The sequence below is a fragment of the Anoplopoma fimbria genome, chromosome 19 (assembly GCF_027596085.1).
Source record: "Anoplopoma fimbria isolate UVic2021 breed Golden Eagle Sablefish chromosome 19, Afim_UVic_2022, whole genome shotgun sequence".
In the NCBI taxonomy this organism is placed as follows: domain Eukaryota; kingdom Metazoa; phylum Chordata; class Actinopteri; order Perciformes; family Anoplopomatidae; genus Anoplopoma; species Anoplopoma fimbria.
The window spans coordinates 12,337,857-12,359,453 of record NC_072467.1 but is presented as its reverse complement, the minus strand read 5'-3'; the positions used below and the strand labels follow the sequence as shown (position 1 = coordinate 12,359,453).

Sequence of the window (21,597 nt, the reverse complement as noted above, 5' to 3'; positions counted from 1 at the left end):
CCTTCTGCTGCGTGCAACGTCCACTAAAAAGAGAAGCTGCCATCTGAATGTTTTGAACACCATCCGCTCTGTGTATATAAGAAAAGAGAAACCTCTACACACAAAAAAAACAGACAAAAAGCTTCAAGGTCTGCCTTTAAGGCACAGTGTAGTTAACGTTATCAAAGATCCTTTTGCTGAAAAAGCCGTCTCACTCTGCTTGTCAGTATTCAGCCTCACTATCACCAACACCCGATATGCAGCTACAATCAAATCCTATCATCCTGAGACAGATGTTTCCAGGTGAGAAACAGTGGCACGCAGAGAGCAGTAAATAGTGATATTTTGTAACCAAGAGAATAAACAAAACTCCCAGGGGAGGGAGGAGGGAGACGGCGGGGGAATCTGGAAGTCACACCAAAAAGCAACAGAAGCACCATGAATGTGCCACTTTGAGGTCGGTTTGCAGGTAACAGGATTTGCAGTGTGTTATCACAGAGCAGTGGTACCAACACAGGGCTCCGACTATTTTCATCTCGCCAGGCACCACATCACTCACAGTGTGTAGCCGTCTTATTATTCAGTCAGTAAACAATCCATGATTCACTCTGACGCAGTGTGATAATATAATTTCCTCATCCACACTCCCCTACAGTCTTAATACCGAGATCCATGCAGGTAATACCGGGCGTAACAGGGAGACGAAGACAAAGCCACATTCAATACGCCTCCTCAAAGCCATATTTCGCTTTGATATGATTACTGCAGTATAACGTCTGGCCTTCTGAAAATGTAATCCAGCAGAAAATGTCTATTCATTTGCTTTTCCTTAGCTCTGGATATTGTGAAAAAAAAACCCCCAAAAAACCACTCTTCAATGTAAAAGTTTGGTGACCTATTTTCTTTATTGTGTGAAGTGTTTTTGTGCATTTCTTTGTTTCTGTGTTGTCACTGGAAGGGTTGTTCTGAGTGTAATCCCTTCTTTTCACAAGAAAATGTGGAAAACGCATCAGCCCTCCAAGACCTCAAAATAAAAGCATGACAGGATGTTTTTAAAAAGACCCATGTTGCGTCACTTTATTTCCCTCTTGGATGGTTTTTAAGTTATTAAATTCATGATTGAAATGCTTATGAGGCTAATTCTTAGCAGAGTAGTGAGAGATTTGGAAGGAAAAAAAATTCTCTGATCATTAACTGAAATGGTATCTACACCCAAGACATGTAGGGGATATTTTCCCTATGGTCATTAGCAGTCCTACTGTAATTTCTTATTCATGCTGTACATTTCACAATATAGTGTCAAGTATAGAAGTTAGGAGTTTGAAGGTGTGCATCCGACTCAAAGCTCACACAACTATCTTAATCTTTCTGCCGTTAAGTTTTTGACAGATGCAGAATTTATATTTGAGCTTGATCAAAGAATCTTTCAACATTTTAGGAAATGCTACCAATTTCTTTCATGCTAAGAATTACATGAAAAGATTGACACCACTTTCATGTCTGTATGTTGAATATAAACATTAAGCCAGCAGCCAGTTATCTTAGCTTAGCATAAGGATTAGAAACAGCTAGCCTGGCTAAGTATAAAAATAAACCATCCTCCTACCAGCAGATCTCAAGCTCACTAATTAATACAATAATACAGAAAAACGTATGAGAAAACCCAGGGCAACAGATGTCAAGGTGATTTTTGGGGGCAGATTTGCCGGGGAAAACGACACATCGCACTTGTTAGGGGATGAACATCACAGACTGCAAGTTCAGACCCCAACAGAAAGTGTCAAGGAATTAATCAATACTCTTTTCCCTGCTGTAAATCTGGTGTACAGCCTTTTGAACTTGAAACCGGAGCAGGATTTGGTTGGCAGTGTGACTATTCCTCTGCATCACAACGTCTGTTAACGCTTTAGAAGTGAGTGAGTGAAAGTATATGCATTTGGCTCCTTTAGTGTTCACATTCTGATGATGTCACAGGATGAAAAGAGGGTAAGTTTAACTCTGACATCAGGTCTGATCATCTTTCCTTGAACTCAAAAGTGCAACACTGTTCCCCAGTATTTATTTATCATTTCAAAAACATATGCTGACTATTCTATGGCTACAATTATAAAGGTGCACCCTTCTTTCTGGGCTTTGCATAATGTTTTGTTCTCCTGCAACAGCAATAATTTGCATTGTAATCATCATGATCAAAGAAAAAAAAATAAAATACATATAAATGACACCAGGAGTAATTTCATTGGAATATTGGGATTGTTAACTCTGTTGTATCCATTTTTGCTGTCTTGTCATCCAATAATTAAATATGTTTATTAATCCTTACTGTAATTATTACAAAAGGTGTTTAATTAATGATAAATTACTTACAGTGTAATTCATTTCTGAATCCATCTAAAACACAAAGAAGTTACCCCCTTATTCCCTTGTTTTTCCCGCTATAGGTACCCAGGAAGTATTATATTGGTACAAAATAATTACAATGTAATTTGTGTGTTGTAATATAAAGCTTTACCTAACATTTCATTTCACTCGTATATATTCTCGTTCATTTTTAGTCATTGATAAAGGTGTAAAATAGTTTTTGGGTTATTCGGACAATGTAGGGAGCCGACTTGACTATAACTGACTTGTCGCTTTGAATTTGGCTCTTTGATGAGACGGAAAAGGAATGGAAAAATTAAAGCATCGCCACTGTCATCTCTGCTTTTCCATTTGCGCAATTTTCAAGCTTCAATTTCTCCCTGGCTAGAAGAAAAAGAAAAAAAACCCTTAAATAAATCATTCCTGAGGAGATCCTGTCTTCATTCCCGTCCAAACAGGTAAAAATCAGACTTGACTGTGTTCAGTCATCCGTGAGACGAAGTGCCTTTTGTTGCCACAGTCACTGTAAACAAGTCAGCCTGTGAGTAGAGTAATGGGCTCTCAGGAGGGCTTCAGGGTCACAGGTGATTATTGAACAATTCTTTGGTAGAAGGTGTTTCAATCACTTCTTCTATAATGGAGGTAACTCAACTGAATGAAGCAATTCTACTTAAACCTGGACAATTTGTTAGAAGAATATCAAATTAGCATCCAGGGCCAAGAGGCTATAGTTTGATTCTAAGCAGGCAGCGTATAAAACCTGATCAAACATTCACAGAACCTCCCTTCTTTTTTATTCTTCTTCCCTCATACTGTATTTTCTTTCTGTGATTCCCCCTCGCCCCTCTCACACCCAGCCTCCCTCCCTCCCTTCCTCCCTCGCCCCTGGCAGTACATTGTGTTTAGTTATTCTTAGCTCTTTCTGCTGTAGTGGCCCCGCTCTCCCAAAGACAGCTGAGTCTGCTGGGGCTCCATTAGCCTTAACATGTTCAGTATGGACGGGACAAAGGCAATGCAGAAGAAAGAGAGAGACAAATAGGGAGGGCGGGTGTAGGGGAGTAGGACAGGAGGAAGAGGGGAGGAATGAGGTGATAGATGTAAAGATGGATAAAAGGGGGGAGGAGGATGAGGAGTCACATGGGACGAGAACTGCTCTAAAGAGGAGGAAGTATGGAAAAAGGCAACTGCAATAATTTGGACAAAAGGCCTTTAATTGCCTCCTCTGTATCTTTCTTCTTCCACTCCCTACCTCCACCCTTTCCTCTCCATAATTTATTGTTAGTTAACTCCTTACCCAACCCCCTGCTTCTTTCTCCTCTACATTTGTCCTTTCTCACAAATCCTCAACATGCTGACAACTTGGTAAAAAAGATTATGGTGAGGGCCAGATCTCTGGCTGTGCTGTTTGTAGTTGATAGAGCGGTGCTAGCAGGCTAAAGGATGAGTACGGCTAAAAATAAAAAGGAGAAACCAAAAGTGCAACACTTTGTTCATCTTGGTTCTGGTCTAACTCAATTTGTTATCATCATTTATTTATTTTATTCTCTGCAGAACATCTAATCATTTTACTCATACTGCACCAGAACAATCATATTCTATAATTTGCAATATGAAAATGTCGGTGATGAACATCAGTGTGCTTGTACCAATCATTTTTGGGGGACAAAAATTGTTCCCCCAGAGTAAAGCATTACATCATTAAGGTTAAAGAATATGGCTGTTGGTTCAGTATTTTACTTATTCTCAACAATTACAATAAAAAGCCCCAAACCAACAATGTATTAATCTGTCTCTCAATACTTTCCAAAGTAAAGATATGCTTATTTTGGGGAGATCTTTTTTTCTTTCTTGAATTACCTTAGTTTTACCTTTTCGGGTGCCTCTAAAAATGTATCGACTCAATCAATCTGGCAAAAAAGTACTCTTCGCTTGCTTGAAGTGTTCTCAACTCAGACAAATTTAACCTTTGATTAAAGGGGTTTCATTTTACTTTATATTATTTTAAAGGGTCATACGATATCACAGAGCTGGTTCTTACTCGAGATGTATTTTTTTTTTTAAATGGTTAGAAATATGGCTCTGTAATTTCCTGAAACATTTATTTATTTAACACATGAAGAATAACTAACCCTTAGAGGTGGGTCTGACTAACAGGAGTTACTATTTTGTGTTTATTTATACACAAGCAAGAGTTGATAATTAACAGCAGCAGGACAGTGCATGTGGGACTGACTCAGAATAAACCACGGTGTGTCTTCACGGTAAAAAAGGAACAGGTCACCTATTGTGCATCACTGATGTGTTTTAATTGTTTTTGGACAACAATGGAGGATCATTGGCACAGAGGAATACGATATATCATGATTTGGACACAAAGACAACACTTGTCAACAGAATCAAATCATTGAGACGCATCTCCCTCCTTTTTTTCTTTTTGTTGACAATAAGAAAAATATTGAATATTGCCAGCCTTATCCTTTAAGACTTGGGCTTTGATTACGTTTGGGGTTGGGCATGTAGTAGTCATGGTTGGGGTAAACTTCAAGGGATATAATGTTAGTAAGTGTGTGCGTGCGTGTCCTTACCTTATTCTCCAGTCGTCCAATCAGTTCGGCCAGGCGGTTGATCTGAGCGTCCAGACCTTCTTTCCTCACCTCTACTGCGCCTGCAACACAAACACACAGAATATAAACATACTGTACGAACAAGTTGAATATACATAAACTTCTATTGCTAGTTTCTGGGTCGTGACTAGATCTGATGCAGGTTGATTACATTTGCTCAAACATGTGGTATACACATTGAAATTAAATGAGGTATAAGAACAAGTGGTGGTGCCACAGATGTTGGCGTTATCTTGGTCTTGTCGTTGACAATCTGCCCACAATAGCTGATGTTAAAAACACAGCTGCCCTGAGCAGGTACTGCGCAGTAGATGAAGAATCATACCCCATGATGCTACACTATCTTTGCTCTTTCCTCCTTGTCTCTCTCCGTTTTCATTTTCGTTGTTTCATCATGAATATTTCATGTAAAGTGGGAGTTCCAAAGAGGCTGATAAATAGGCAATTATATCTGTTTATCAGAAGGAACTTGGCGTGTTCAAAGACATTGGAGAAGGGGATGGATGGGAAGCCAGCTCCTTTGAGGTGCTCCACTGTGATTTTAAGATACTACACTTGGCTCTCTGTCAATAGCTTTCGTCTATAGCAAAATTTCAATTTGGCAGAAAATGTTTAATTTGTTGCAATAAACACTGCCAATGAGGCGAGGGACAGAGAGGAGCAGGTCTATCATTTGCATTGATGCTTTTTAATATTTAATTATTATTAACTGAGATAAATAAGCAGAACAGAATCAAGCTCAGTTGAAACAGCTTTAATTGGTGGTACAGATTGGTATATCATGTAGCATTTTATGAACGCAACATATTATCAATACATTATAAAGAATTATAATGATTTCTGTCAACAAAAATAATAAATTGGACTATAGCAAACAAAGATGAATGTCAAAGGGCTTGTTCGAGTGTTTTAAAATGAAAACCACATTGCCTCCGGTCATTAAGAAGATGTTGCTACTTTGTTCTGCCGGCCTTTGTTGATGATGGTTGCTTATTTGTGAATGTTCGTCAGTGTTGCAGTCAAGAACACCTACACTGAGACAAAACCATGACCAAGTCAGAGACAGGACCCAGAGACAAGACCTGGACTTGACTGAGTTAATTCCAAGACTAAGTCAAGTCCAAGACCGGACCACTACATTCCAAACCATAGGCACTTCTAAAACTGATCTGACAGGTCCACATTTCCATAAAAACTCCCTTAGAAAACAAATGAAGATTCCTCTTCATTAATCACATTTATTGCCATAAATACAACACGAGTGTACCATAACAAATGTCTCGATAACATAATCAAAAGGCATTGCAGAGGTTTGTGATTTTTCATTTGTTTTGCTATGAGCAATCACAGTAATGACGTTTTACAAATAAATCAGGCATATCCCAGTGATATCCCAGCCGACTTGACCGGTTTAGAAATAAAATGCAGAGTCCTATTTCTCTAAGACAGTGGTATTGGTGCATCAAAAAAACTGTGACACGCTGTGATAACACTACGGAGCTCAGAGAAAACATGTTGTTCACACCTCTCTCTTCACCTTCTTGTCCCCTTATTTTCTCTCTCCTCCCTTGGTTCCTCACTCCTCTCCTCCCTCTATTTTCTCCCCCCCTCCCCCCTCTCCTGAGCTGCCATCCTCTTTTCATCCCCTGATGGACCCCTCACAGCTAATTGGAGCTTTGGCTGCCCACTCTTCATTAAAAGCTTTAACAGCCAGTCAATTAGGAGCTACCTCCCTCCAACCCAAAACACTCGCACACACTCATCAACTAAACCATAGTCTGTAACCATGGAGACAGTTGGAGATAAAAGCCCAGCGGTCATTTCGATGGACTTAGGAGGTTAAGAGTCCCGCTCAATTATAGAAGTGTGTGAGGAATTACAGCCTTCAAATCTAACAGCGAGGTGAGATGGGGGGGGGGTCTCTATTGACTTTCTCCTCAATTAAACCTGATTTGAGTTATTCCACATTCACCCAATTTAACTTTCCATTCAGTGTCAGCCAGTATTCAAATGTGTTCGCATGAATCATGAATAAAGATTGTTCCACTATTACTCAAAAGTTCACAAATGTTTGTTCTGCCTTGTTCACTTCTCAAGGTCCGATCCACGATCCAAGATATTGGGGGGATCATTTTACTTATTTCCTTGTAAGAGTTTGATCTGTACCTGCCTGGGCTATCAGCCCCGATCTTAGTGAATAGCATTGTTTTTTTTGCAATAAGGCTAATTTGCATATAAAGGTGACAGTTTTATTACATTACATTACAGTCATTTAGCAGATGCTTTTATCCAAAGCAACTTACAATAAGTGTATTCAACATAGGTATTCAAGAGAACTACTAGTCACCAGAAGTCATAAGTGCATCTCCTTTCTTAAACAAGCATCTAAAAGCATAAACCAGAGCAAAAGTTGTATGCTATGTGTATGCTTATTACCTGATTTAAATGTTTGCAAATAGCACAGGAGCACCAAAATGCTATTTGCTTGGCAGATCAGAATGCAATTCACCCTGTTGCTGTTATTTGATAATAACGTGGTTTCTTTTGGTCTAATTTGCACATGATTAGAAGCCAAAGAAGCCGTGCAATCCTTTTGTGAATTCGCCCCAAACTAGTTTCCGGAATAATACAACAACAAAAAATTGAAATGGCTTTTCTTTAGAATTTAAAATAAGGCAGAAACAGTGATAGTAGATGATTTAAGTATCTTTTTAGACCAGATGGAACAGGCAGCCCAGTAGCAGTTAAAATGCTACAATTCATTGCCAAAGCTGGGATTTGTGTCCTGCATGTCCAAAAGTAAGGGGGCAGATGTCAGCATGGTGTATTGGTCTGTGTTATGTCAAACTTTCACACCAGATACTGGAGTTTACAGCCCGCCTCATCAATTAATGTTACATTACATTTACATTACATGTGTACATTAATGTTGTGCAAACTGTAGCTTGTTTGGCGTTTTAACAAGAACTCTAAGGTCGTTCACTGCCTCTGCCATATAACTTCCAATTGTTACCAACAAGGCATTTGCTGAGACTCTCTTTAATGGCCTTTAAATGACCTTCAGACTATAGTTACCATTCCACTTGATCTTAGATATGGCTTGGTTGAGATTTATTAAGATTAACTGGATTGCTTTTGCAGAACGTTATCTTAAAGCCATCATAGGTTTTGTAGCATCTCCAAATCAATGTTTAGTCTGGTGACAGGTTTGAGTTTGGGTTGTCCAAAACCCGTTCTATTGCCAACACTGGCATCAATAAATTATTTCCATGGAATGCCATCCAACGTCCAAAACCAAAACATTTTGGGATTCAAGCTGGATGCAAAGCCAGCCACATACCACTGCAATGTGTGTAGCTAAATCAAACAATAATTAAGCTGAACAAATTGATTTACACTAAACAGAGTAGCGAGCCAGCATTTACTGTATGCACCATAACAAACTAAGGGCTTTTCCTCCGCCCTCCTCACACAGGCCCAATCAACCACTCCCAAAGAGCATCTCCAAATTTATGAGTTTTCAAAACGTCCTTTAATTGATAAATGCATCATCCAAGTGGTTCAGAATATTCTGTATTTCATGCCAATGGTACTATAATAATCAATGATATCAACTACTAGGACAGTGTAAAAAAATGCACATCTTGGGTCTAGTTACCATTTACTGTTTTTGATATCCGTCTGAACAGACTGGACAACATATGGTGACTCCATTCTCTGACTCTTATGTACTGTAAGATAAGTAGCTAATTCGAACAAAATGTAATTTTTTCTAATTAGGTCTACACTGCAGCACAAGTACAATGCTGTTTCTTTAGTAAGTGCCAGTAAGTGCATATTTTAGATCCCCATTACAGGTTTCTTGTTTTAAATTAGTCACCTTGAAACACTATGTTTTCAGTCAACTCATGGAGCTTATGCTAAATTTGCTAACGAGCTACAGCGGATGAAATCTGCTAGTGACAGTTGTCGTTTCAGCTGACGAAAGATGAAAGCCTGCTTTTTGTCAACGTCCGTCTGAAATGAAGGAGCTGTTGTTTCTAACACTGCTAAATGTGGTTGGTACATGGACCAGTTATCACAATATCATTGTAAACAGCATGTGTGTGACGCAGCGCTTGACAGGTAACTAACTAGGGGGCTTACTGTGCAGTCAATTAGTGCTCGCAGGGGAAAATCTGTGAAACATAAAAGAAAACATATGGTTAACGTCAAAGAATCTACATGCATGTTCCCCACAAATAAGGACACACACAATCCTAATATATAAATGTACACACACACACACTCTGTGGCCTGAGCCTGTGGTTGCATCTGTGCCCGAGATAGCAGTGAACAATAAACTGCAGCTCATTTACAATTAAAGCTCTTCAGCAAAGCGTCACTCGGAAGAGATCTGCACTGAAGCGTTGCACACAGCGAACAACATGGCAATGGCTGCTCGATTTAAAGGTGGTGGTGGTTATTTTTAGCTCTCTTATTCTCTCTCCCCCCTCGCTCTTTTGTTTCTTACCCTCTTCCTCGTCTCCCACTCCCTGCTTTGTCTTCTCTGCTACTCCCCCTCCCCTCTCTGTCCATCTCACTGCATGGACTGGGATCAATTTACAGTGAAAACAAACATACCTCTCTATATGCTATCGAGATAACAAAACTTCATGGTAACTTCATATGTGTTCATATAGCCGTACGTGAAGGAGAACAATGAGGGAGGAAGAAATGAGTAAGAAGTGCAGGAGTAATTCATAAATACTGGAGGAGGTTGGGCAGTAAGACAGGGAGAGAAGATTTGAGAGTCATTCATCAATCGACTTGTCCCGACTTGAGACAAAGCACAGCTGACATCTTTGACCTCGATTGTCAGAGCTTCTTTACAGAATACAGTAGCCATAGAAGACAGGGGAAAAGGAAGCGTTGGTCAGGTTTTAGAACGTTTCTTCCGATATGCCAGATAATTAAGGAAAGTTTTTTTCTCCAATCATTACTAACGATAAACCAATCTGTTTGCTGACTAATAGTGCAGATTTATTGATATTAAATTCAGACAGTCAGTATTGAATATAGACATAACCAGTTATAGTTTCTTCACAGTGGCCGTGAAACCGTGAAAATGCAGATTATAACAATCTTAAATAAATGTTAATTTAAATTCATCAACTTTGAATGCACTTGTTATCATTATTTAATTGTTGTATTTTATCAGATGCAAACATTAACAACAACAACTCTATACAAGGCCATTAAACAACTCATATATCTGACTTTAATGTCCTTACAGTACGTGGGCTGAATGAGTTGCTGGAACACCTTCCTCATCTATTCTGAATCTTCGTGGCATTTTTTTTTATCTGCTGCAGATATAAACCAGACCCCTAGTCGTTTTGTTTTATTTTACTAAATGTCTTTATCAGAACACGGAGGCTGCACAATGACCGGAAACGGTCTGGATCCAATTCCCGAAACCGGCTGGGAAATGCTGCAATCAAGCTGAGCTTTACCCTTCAGGAACAGCTATTGTGAAAATGTTAATGTAATGACCACTGAAATCACATGGCAGCATGAATATTTCCAAGCCTGTGTCTGCAGTGTGTAGCTCAGAGGACTTTCTGACACGTTGTAAGCTCAAATGTATCCCAAGATACTCTCCCCCTCACAGGTGACAGATGATTAGACTCTGAAAGAGGAAAAACTGACTGTCAGTTTGAGCAATCGTATTTTGAACGAGACATCTAACATGGAACTTTTTTTTTTTTCCTGCAATGCAGAATAAGAACAGAAGCACATAGAAAAACTTTCTGTAGATCAGACCAGGCATATCACTGACACAAAACCATGGAATGTCAAGTACAGCATGCTTAACCTTTTCTTTTTTACATTTTGATGCAAGAGAAGAAGAAAAGCTGGTGTGCAATAACAAAAAAATGCGTGCAACGTATGTTGCCAAAAAGTATAGTATGAAATGTCAATAACGTTCAATCATTTCTTCATAATGAGATTTTCAATGCTCAGCACAAACAGTTTGCTATCGTCATTAAAACGAGATGTTTGTGTTGAGCAACATTACCTGTATTCACCTGTATTCTTCAGTGTCATGTACTGTTTTGGCAAAACATATTTATAATATGCACTTTGAACATTCACTTTCAATAATAATGATAAGAAATAAGAAGGACGCAGACCCACTCTCATCATTAATGAGGATACTCCGCTGGTTTACCACAATGCTCTCTGATAATAATAAAAAATAACTTCTTTCATTTTTACTCAGCGGAAAGCAAAACGCTTTATTATCTATATCTGAAGATCTTAAGGTCATGGAAATAACTGAGAAACTTTTTATTTGGATTTTTAATCAGCAGGTCTCTACGGTTGTTTGGTTTATGTGAAAATCTTATATTTTTGTATTCAGGTGCACTTAGTACGTTGCTGCATTTGGAAGCTTTAAATACAAAAATAAAGGCTTTTAAATACACAAGTCTATGTATGTTTAGTTTGACTGTGTGAGTGTAGTACACAATCATATACAGTATTCTCTCTTTTTATGTGGGGGCTACTTTATTACCCGGTGCACTTTGGTCTCCTTTTATTGGACTGCTATGTCACTGTCAGTGGCCTCCGTCATCTCTTGCTCATATCTCTCCATCAACACATGTGGATCTGGATATGGGTCAAGGGCCACATATCCTGGAGAGTCATTTAAAGCAAAGACCACTGGACTACAAAGGAAATGTTGTGCTTTATTCTTTCCCAAAGACAGGTTGATCAATAATTTAGCAGAAAAAAAGCTTGAGGGTATAGAGCAGCCATCAAGGGCTTGATGTGTTATCGGCGTAACAATGTGGTTTCTAAACCATCAGGCCCTTCTGTAACCTCTCGCTTATTGTACTGTCCCCTGAAGAAATAATTCAAGATTAAGTCAAATGAATAACATGGATACAAATCATGTCTTAAATAACTATGTGTAGCTACATCCAGCAGCCATTTAACTTAGCTTAGCACAAGAAACTTGGAAACAGGGGAAACAGCTGGCCTGGCTCTATCCAAAACGTCATGTTGTGGTTTTACTGTGGATCATGTGCCGGACTATTTTAAAGAATCTAGTCAGTTACTGTGTCCAGGAAATAGGTTTCACATTCTGTATTTAATACACTACATATTTAATTGTGAGCTTTAGCTGTGTTTGCAGGCGGACTTTCGGACAAAGTCAGGCTAGACGTTAGCCTGTTTTCCAGTCTTAAGACTAAGCCACTGTTGCTGAATGGCTACTGTTGATGTTTCATATTTGATACAGACAATAAATGGTCTGGATCTTCTTAACACTTTAATACTTTAAGTAGAATAAAAGTGTTTTATTTTTTATTAACACCTACTCTCTGGATTTATAGCATGTGAAGTTGTGGTGCAACACTTATTCACGGCTATAAACTCTGTTTTAGCAAAAACAATAACACAAAAATATTGTCTGCTGAAATTCAGTCATTCTCTTTTTTTGTGTATTATGTATGAGGATGTATTTTTAGAGATATAGGATAAAGAGTATACAGTTCTTTGGCAGCGTGCTGTCAGAATCAAAGCTGTGTGAGAATAAAGAGCCATCACTGCCATGCCCAAACCAATCTGACAGCAGCGTTTGAAACTGTGTGTGTGTGTCATCCCGACGAAACAAAAGCGATTTATAGGAACCAAGGTAACTGTTAGAAACACTTTACTCGCTTAACTGCATCACTGAGCCCATAAATCACTGAAATCTCATCGAGGGGACCCAACTCTTGTAAACCTAATTTGTGCTGTAAGTCCAAGGCTGCGACCTATTGTAGGAAACGCTGTGGTTTTCTGTCACAGATTTAGTCAAGTGTGACCACATGATGAACACTTTCTTTATTTTAACACAGAAGATCAATCTTCGCTCTCCTGATCACTCACTAAATCAATAATGGCTTTGACAACAGATCTATTGTTTGCTCCGCATCGCTCAGTCACACCGGCAGCTTTATTCCATTTATAAATGGACATTTCTAGATGTTTTCTGACAGTGACTTGGGTTTGTTTTCCAGTACGAATGAGGAAAGAGCAACACGCCTATAGTGACAAGAGACAGATGCTATACCAGTGTTTTTTTTTTTTTTTTTTTTTACTCATAAAATCTAAATCATGCATGCTTTAAAAATGTGTTGCCTTTGGTGTGTCAATGGGAACTCTGATGTCCATAACTTAACAGTAGTAAATAGAAAATATAAATTATTGCTAGTAACAGTATTCGCAGAAGACCCAAAGACATTTCTATGTTGATTATTGCTGAAGCTGGCGACGGACACTTGTCAATACCAACATGTGAGGAGTGATTGATTATGTTTGCCCTTTGAGGCTTCCCTCTCCCTACCCCTTAACTCAACAATCATTTTTGTTTGTTTCCCGTTTGACTCTTCTTCTGTGAAGTTTGTGTGGCGATAAAGTGATGCCATATCTCGACAACTTCTGAAGTGTCATTTCTTCAGCGAACAAGTGTTCGAGTGGGTGCAAAGTGTCAAGGCAAGCGTGCGCTGCAGTGTGAACTACAAGCTGATGGAGAGAGGACGACTGTAACAGAGTCAAAGAGAGAGAGAGAGAGAGGAAGAAATGTGCAGTGCGAGAATAATCAGGGTCCTGCACATCCTGAAAGAGAATCACGAGCCTCAATCAATGTGTGTCTCTTTTAGTTACTGTAACACACACACACCCCCACTCCATAAAAAACAGCACTACATAGAGGAAAATGTTAGTGTAAAGTGCTGACTGGACTCATATACATACTTAAAGGTTTGACTTTAACTCTTTCGGAGATGTACTAACAGACTCTCTACCTTCTCGCTTTGCTTCCTCAGCTTTCACTCCATTTATTGTCCCCTTACCTGACTACCTCTCTCTGCCTTCTCCCTCCCCCCTGTTCCCTCCCCCAGTGTATCTGTGCTGCCCTGTCAGCTGTGGAAAATCTGCATCAAACCTGTGTGTGTGTGTGTGTGTGTGTGTGTGTGTGTGTGTGTGTGTGTGTGTGTGTGTGTGTGTAGGTGTGTGTAGGTGTGTGTGTGTGTGTGTATTTGAGTAGAGTGGATGAAAAACTGCTGAAAGGCAGTTTGATCTCTGCTCACCCAGAGTGATGTCACATCACTAAAGATTATGATTAAGAGGCTAATCGTACAGTACAAGCGCTTGACGGATGGCCACCAACCATGAATTCAGTGGCGGTGCTGCAGTGTGTGTGTGTGTGTGTGTGTGTGTGTGTGTGTGTGTGTGTGTGTGTGTGTATGTGTGTGTGTGTGTGTGTGTTTGTCACCTGAAGCAGTGTTGATGGTTCTGGCACTGACTCTGTTGTTTGGGGGATAGTCAGGGACAGTGTTTTCGTTGCGCCTCTCTGACATCCGTGGACTCACCTTGGCAGGGAGATGACTGGAAAAAAAAAGAGGTAGAAAGAGAATAATTAGAATTATTTAGAATAAGATGATGAGAAGACTAGTGTGGGATTGTTGAAAGGTGAAGGAAAGAAAAAGAGAAAGTGGGGGAAGAATAATGAAATAATTGCATGGAAGGATGGTTGAAAGGAGGATCCAAAGGGAATGAAGAAGAGGAATAAGGGAAGGATAGAGGTTGATGAAAACGGGATAACCAGGATTTTTTCGGATGTTTGAGTGGCAAACATTTTAACCTGAAAAGACTGGTGCCTGAAATACTTCCTGGTTTCCATTAAGACTGCTTATAAAACTCATTGGCCCACCCTGATTGGCTGTGCTGCTCGTCAATAGCGTCCACGGCACTCTCAACGGAGCTCAGAAGAGACTGGATCTGATTGGCTGATTCCTTCAGAAGGAAACGAGTCACAAACTGCTCTACGTTGGTTCCTCTCTCGTAAACCTGGGGAAACAAATAAGGAAAAAAAGTATGATTGAGCAGGTCATTTATAAACCACATTTGAAAAAAAATAGAGTCAATCTGTCAGTTTTAATAGCAAATTGTCTATAAAATGTCAGTTTGTGTCTCCTCGACACATCGCAGCGCTGCTGAGCGCCACTCTATTCACTGTGTTCCATTCACTCCTCTAAAAATAATTTCCAGCACAAATCTCTGTGAGTTCCTTCCTTGCAACCAGTTGACTGGGCCGGGAAAAAAAACCAAGTAAAAATAGACTAGTATCTTTCACTCTCTCTGCTGCCGTCTTCCCCCTCTGTGAACTTCCCTCACTTTCTCCACAATCCCTTCCACCTCCCTCCGCGGTTCCTCCGGATTCCCTGTTAGGACTTTTACCTGAAAGTTCGTTCTCAGACCTTTGAAAAGCTTTTAGTCTGGGTTTAAAGCCTGAACCCTGGGGAATTAAAAGTGGTTTTGCTGTATATTGTTCCATATTCAGCAGGAATGACACAAGGACGGACTGAAATGTTACCTTCTCTTATTAGACGCAACCGCCTGGACAAAAAAAAGCCTGGAAATCAATTAACTCTTCAGTTGTCACCCTCAATCACTCCTCCAAACAACACTGACTCATATACAGTGGGTACGGAAAGTATTCAGACCCCTTTAAATTTTTCACTTGCTTTGTTTCATTGTTTCATGCCCTGACCAATATGCTATCTTGACGCTAACTAGGTCAAGTTACCATCTGTAGTTTTAATGTTAAGGAAATATTAATATCTAATATATAGGTTGAGACACAATGTGATAAAAGTATTAAAATGTAACCAAAACCATTATCGTTCCCTAATCTTAACCAGAGTGCTTTGATTAACAAATTTGGTGTTAAAGTTTAGCAATTTGTTCACCCGCCAATCGCCTCCCTCTGATACGTAGGAAAGCCTAAATATGCTGCTGTTCCCTCTCTGGGAAATAATGTTGCACTGAACATAATCCAAGCCATGATTAACATAACGACGGAAGCCTCTCCTCAGTGCAAGACATATGAAAGCCTGCATAGAGTTTGCCAAAAAACAGCATGGAGGACTCCCAAACTATGAGAAATAAGATTCTCTGGTCTGATGAGACCAAGATTGAACTTTTGAGCTGGCGTTAATTCTAAAAGCGGTATGTGTGGAGAAAACCAGGCACTGCTCATCACCTGCCCAATACAATCCCAACAGTGAAACATGGTGGTGGCAGCATCATGCTATGGGGGTGTTTTTCAGCTGCAGGGACAGGACGACTGGTTGCAATTGAAGGAAAGATGAATGCGGCCAAGTACAGAGATATCCTGGAAGAAAACCTCCTCCAGAGTGCTCAGGACCTCAGACTGGGCCGAAGGTTCACCTTCCAACAAGACAATGACCCGAAGCACACAGCTAAAATAACAAAGGAGTGGCTTCGGAACAAGTCTGTGACCATTCTTGACTGGCCCAGCCAGAGCCCTGACCTAAACCCAATTGAGCATCTCTGGAGAGACCTGAAAATGGCTGTCCACCAACGTTCACCATCCAACCTGACAGAACTGGAGAGGATCTGCAAGGAAGAATGGCAGAGGATCCCCAAATCCAGGTGTGAGAAACTTGTTGCATCATTCCCAAGAAGACTCATGGCTGTACTAGCTCAAAAGGGTGCTTCTACTCAATACTGAGCAAAGGGTCTGAATACTTATGACCATGTGATATTTCAGTTTTTCTTTTTTAATAAATTTGCAAAAATTTCTACATTTCTGTTTTTTTCTGTCAAGATGGGTTGCTGAGTGTACATTAATGCGAGAAAAAAAATTCGATTTTAGCAAATGGCTGCAATGAAACAAAGGGTGAAAAATTTAAAGGGGTCTGAATACTTTCCGTACCCACTGTAGATGAACTGAGCACTGCAGCTCATTACATTCAGATCAAAGTATATTGAGCCCTAGGTTATCAATCATTTCCATAGACCTGATTTAAATTGCCAAAACTGCAGCAATGAAACCTTGAGGGGAAATCTATTCAAAGTTTGTTAACCAGAGTAAGGCTTTCTCAAAGAGAGGAATGAGAAAAAAGGAGATGACATCCCGGCGTCAGCATCAAAGAGTCCCTGAGCTGCACTGTAGAGTGTGAACACGGTGAACTCAGAGGAGTCGGCTGTTTCAGATAAGACCAGAGCTGCTGCTTTAACTCGTATGATCTTATTGCTGCCACCTTTTAATTATTCAGGGATTTTACTGTTTGCTAAATACACCTTTCCCCCGATCAGTGGCTTTCCAGTCGTAGCTTAGCAACCGTAACTATAGGCACAGCACAGCAGGCCTATCAAGCTTTTGATTTCTCTTCATTTTAAAACTGTGTGCACCAGGCTGAAGAAAGTACAATTATTGGCATTAAGGAGTGTACGCCATTTTTGAAGCCTTTCGGAAATCCAAAACACAAGAGCAAAAATATATAGGGGATGAGATCATGCATTTGTGTTTTTGTCCTTGGTGATTAAGTCTCTCTTTACAAAAGATAAAGCATTAATATTGCAGCAAACAACTATTTGCTATATAAAGAAATAGAGGAGTAATGTCTACCAGAACAGAGGATAAAGTCACTCTCCCTCTGTGTGTGCTGTAATCTGAGCTTCTTCTGCTTTGTTGACATAACCGGCTCAGCAGTGCAAGCCCTTTAGTACGTGGTATGAGCTCTTATTAGCTAATGGCCGCCGCTCTGCACTGTTCTCAAACTAAAGTTAGAGCCTAAAATGTTGACCAGACGGATGCCATCCTAATGGAAGCGTAGCATCCACCCTCTGGTTTCCCTCTCAGGTAAACACTGTCAGCTCTGTCAGCACTGTTGCCTTTTGTTTGCACTGTTAGCATCCTTAGCTGCTACCCGCCAGTTCAGTCGTCGCCATGCTGAGAGACGTGAGGAGGCAATGGATATGATCTGATTATCGCATTGAGAACCTTCAAAGTCTTCTCTCTTGTTGTTTGATATGAGACACGGTTTACATTTTTGGCTAGCCTATCTCATGATGCGTTAGATTAGTTATAATAGTTTGAATCAATGAAATCTGCTAGAAACAGTGGGCATTTCAGCTGAAAAGTTGACATTCAGTGGCTAGAAATTAGAAACCTTCTTTAGTGTGCATCTGTCTACAAATCAAGGACCAATAGTCATAAAAAAAATGAGGCTATTTAAAGTTGTAAATCTACCATGGTTGTAAATCATTGTAAATTGCATGTGTGCTGACTTAAAACAGAAAGCTTGAAGGTGTAGCAAAAGTAAACTAAGGAGTACGGGTCTTAACGAACAGTCAGTTGACTTTGAGGATCTACTTTAATATTTGACATTTGACGATTGGAACGACAAACTAAACCTTCCACTTTCACGTGTCGCTCAGACTTGTTCAAGGCCAAAGAGATTGAGACCTCACTATCAAACAGCAGTCCATGATTGACTACATATGCACCCCAGAGAGCGGAGTCAGTCGGTCATGTCAGCTTTACCTTCGGAAGTCACGGTGCAGTGATTCAGGGACACAATTAAGGTTCCTGTGCACTCAGCCGTTCTCTGCTGCACTCTGATCAAAGACAAACACTCCCATGAGACGCAGAATCACACGGGCCGTAGTGACTTCCATTATTACAGTCGGTGGCTTTTACACGCAAACACAAACGCATGTCGGCATGCAAACTCTCAAGCATGCAAACACGGTGACTTTATATAAGAGGCTCATCCTCATCAGCTCATATGTGGAAAAGTCATCTTGTTTTTTTAACCGCATCCACTCCAAACATAAAACACACGTCTCTCTGTAATAAAACAGAAATCACTATGATTATAGAATTTAGGCTTTCATTTGCAATTTACCCCTAATGAATGTCATGCTGAGATTCAATTACCAAAGTGGGAAACACAAAATGATGCAGTTTTCTTGAAGAGATTATGAATGCATTATGAGTCCATTATAGGCACTTAGTTATTAAATAAGAATGCTGATAGATTCTTAATACAGCTTGACATTTATTTGCTACATTGAGCATGCAGAATTTTTTCTCCACAGAGTTATACAGGTTAAGCACTCACTTTTATTTGAAACAATACACTGAAACAAACAAAGTTCAGAAATTCCCTGAGGTGGAACTCTTGTGGTAACTGTAAAGCTGTGTTATAGATTCAGAAGAAAAAATATTATTTCTTTCCTCATTCATTTTGATGCTGTCCTGTTACCCTATTTGTAGGTGTTAGTGTGTTGTTACCTTTGAGTGGAATATATTTAATGTGCATCTGAAACTGAAGTATGGGTTTGAAACACAGACTGTATATAAGAAGTGAACAAGTCATCATGACTATGAAGGTCTGCGATTTCGCCTTCGGCATGTTGGATCACGGTCGTCGACATATTGTTTTTGTGGCAACAGATGAACGGTAGTTACCATATTTGGTATGCGGAGGAGTGACATGGTGACGCCGTATACGGCTCTGGTAGCAACAACAACCTGTCAATCACAGCAAGCCCGCTCTAAGGCATACTCTGCTTTATGGTCTATTTCACTCTAAATAAACCATAATTTACTAAATTAACCTCATTCTGTATCAAAGAAGACTTAAAACTAGAGATTGAAACCATAAACTCATGTTTACCATGTTTACTGAGTTAATAAATCAGGTGAGAAGTAGAGTCATTTTCTCATAGACTTCTATACAATCAGACATTTATTTAAAGCCGGAGGAGTCGCCCCCATGCTCGCAGTAGAGAGAATGTTTTAATAAACTTCTGCATCAGCTTCAGTCGGCAGACTGTACCCAGTCCTCTGTAGAACACTGTACTGATTTAAATTAATGTAGAAATGAGAAATAAGAGTAGAAAAATGGGAGGGTAGGTGTGCTCTTATTCTATACATGTATGTGAGTGTGCATGCCTCTGTGTGTGCGTGATTGTTGACCAACTGATTCAAGTGTGTCTGCTTATGCGCCTTGACTCAGATTAGATTACATAGAATCAAGTTTAAGTTTTATTCAAACGTGTGCAATATGAAAAATCACATCTGTGCTCCCTAAAACCTTGCCATCAAATGATGCTATAACTAAGCATTCTACACATTTTCTGCGTAAATACATGTATAATAATAAGGGAAATGGGACAAACGAATATACACACCCAAACAGTTGTTTTTTGGCATTCTGGATGCTGTAACATAGCGCTTTGAAAACTTCAGGATTTATAGGTCAGCTGTGAATCATTTTCAAAGCAGGAAAAGCCCTACATTACCAACTCCTCTTCCGAGGTATAAGTAGAACAATCACAACTGAACAATGGTGGACAAAGAGTTCTGACCGTGGCCTGGTCGACTTGACAGAATGTACTGCTGGGCCCACATTTACCATCTATTCATAACTCTCTGACCAATTTCCACCAATTTTCTCTGCTGGAATATTACTAGGCCACAGTATTTCTTTTGTCATATTCTGATGAAAGACTTTCAGCAATGGGAAACATATAAGCAATAAACTTAAACAGGCCCTATTAAGCTATTTTCTGGGTGCATATATTTATCTCAACTTACAGTTACAACATGTTTACATGCGTTAATGCCTTGTTCTTCTCATCCTGGCTGTTTGCTCCTCCCTCCAGAAAGCAAAGTCTGCCCTGATTGGTCAGCTAGCCCGCTGTTGTGATTGGTCAACATTTCACATTTCAAAAAACTCTCCCTCTGGAGCTTCAGCTCCATCTCTCTCTTTTGTTGTTTGAGGGCCAAACTAGCCGGAGAATTTTACGTCACTTTCGTAACATTGTGACCTCATAAAGTTACGGAAGTGAAGGAGAAAATTCAATGGAGCCGTTTCAGGCAGCTCAGGAGCTTCTGAGGGGGAGGGTAACTCCTTTTAGGCGTGGACTTCAGGTTTTACACTCTACGGACCTTTTACATGTACAAAAATATAACACACTAAAGAAGAGGGAAGAGGGAAAAAGTGGAAAAGCATAATAGGGCCACTTTAAATAAAAAGTCTAGAAAAGGATCCTCCATCAGACAGGGCCTTAAAAACAGGTAATAAAGTAGGCTTTATCAGCTGACACTGTACTTCAGTGGATCAGGGACCGAGTGCAGGTGCACACTTTGCCCAGTTGGTGATCCTGCAGCAGAAGAACATCCACACCACAGAAGACTGAATCAAAAGTCAATTTTTTTTGTGCCTTCCAAAAAAAGGCATCGTGTTGTGAAAACGTCGATTCAATCTTAAAAATTATAATAATAATTAAGCCTTTATTAGTCCCACAATGGGGAAATTATTTCTCTGCATTTAACCCATCCCGGAGGAGCAGTGGGCTGCAATGAAGCGCCCGGGGAGCAACTTGGGGTTAGGTGTCTTGCTCAAGGACACCTCGGCATGTTGCCGGTAGAGGGGTTTGAACCACCAACCTTGTGGTTACGGGACAAGCGCTCTACCTCATGTGCCACAGGCGCATATGTCCAAGCTCCCCTCACTTTCTTCCTCTCTGTCCTTCCTGTATGTGTCTGTCACTCTCTCCCTTTGCCTGGCTACAAAACCTGCTGTTGAAAAAGCTGTGATCTATAATTCACACAGATCAGTGACCCGGGAGGAGATACACAGTCTCCCTCCGCTGGCTCCCCAGACACAGCCTGGTGATTAGCTACAGTGTGTTTTATTGTGAGCATCTGCGAGTGTGTATGTATGCGTGTGTTTGTGGATGGGAGTTCAAGGCAGGAGGAATGAGTGTGTCAATGTGT

At 40.1% G+C, this 21,597-nt stretch overlaps 1 protein-coding gene across 1 annotated transcript in view; it reads right to left on the bottom strand.

Moving 5' to 3' along the window:
* necab2 (N-terminal EF-hand calcium binding protein 2) overlaps positions 1–21,597 on the bottom strand; it is a 117,206-nt gene that overhangs the window by 34,660 nt on the left and 60,949 nt on the right. The window contains exons 6-8 of the mRNA XM_054620731.1: positions 14,710–14,846; positions 14,272–14,384; positions 4,926–5,005 (exon numbers count right to left, since the gene is read on the bottom strand). Coding sequence (XP_054476706.1) covers positions 4,926–5,005; positions 14,272–14,384; positions 14,710–14,846 — 330 coding nt within the window. The remainder of the gene's footprint in view (positions 1–4,925; positions 5,006–14,271; positions 14,385–14,709; positions 14,847–21,597) is intronic.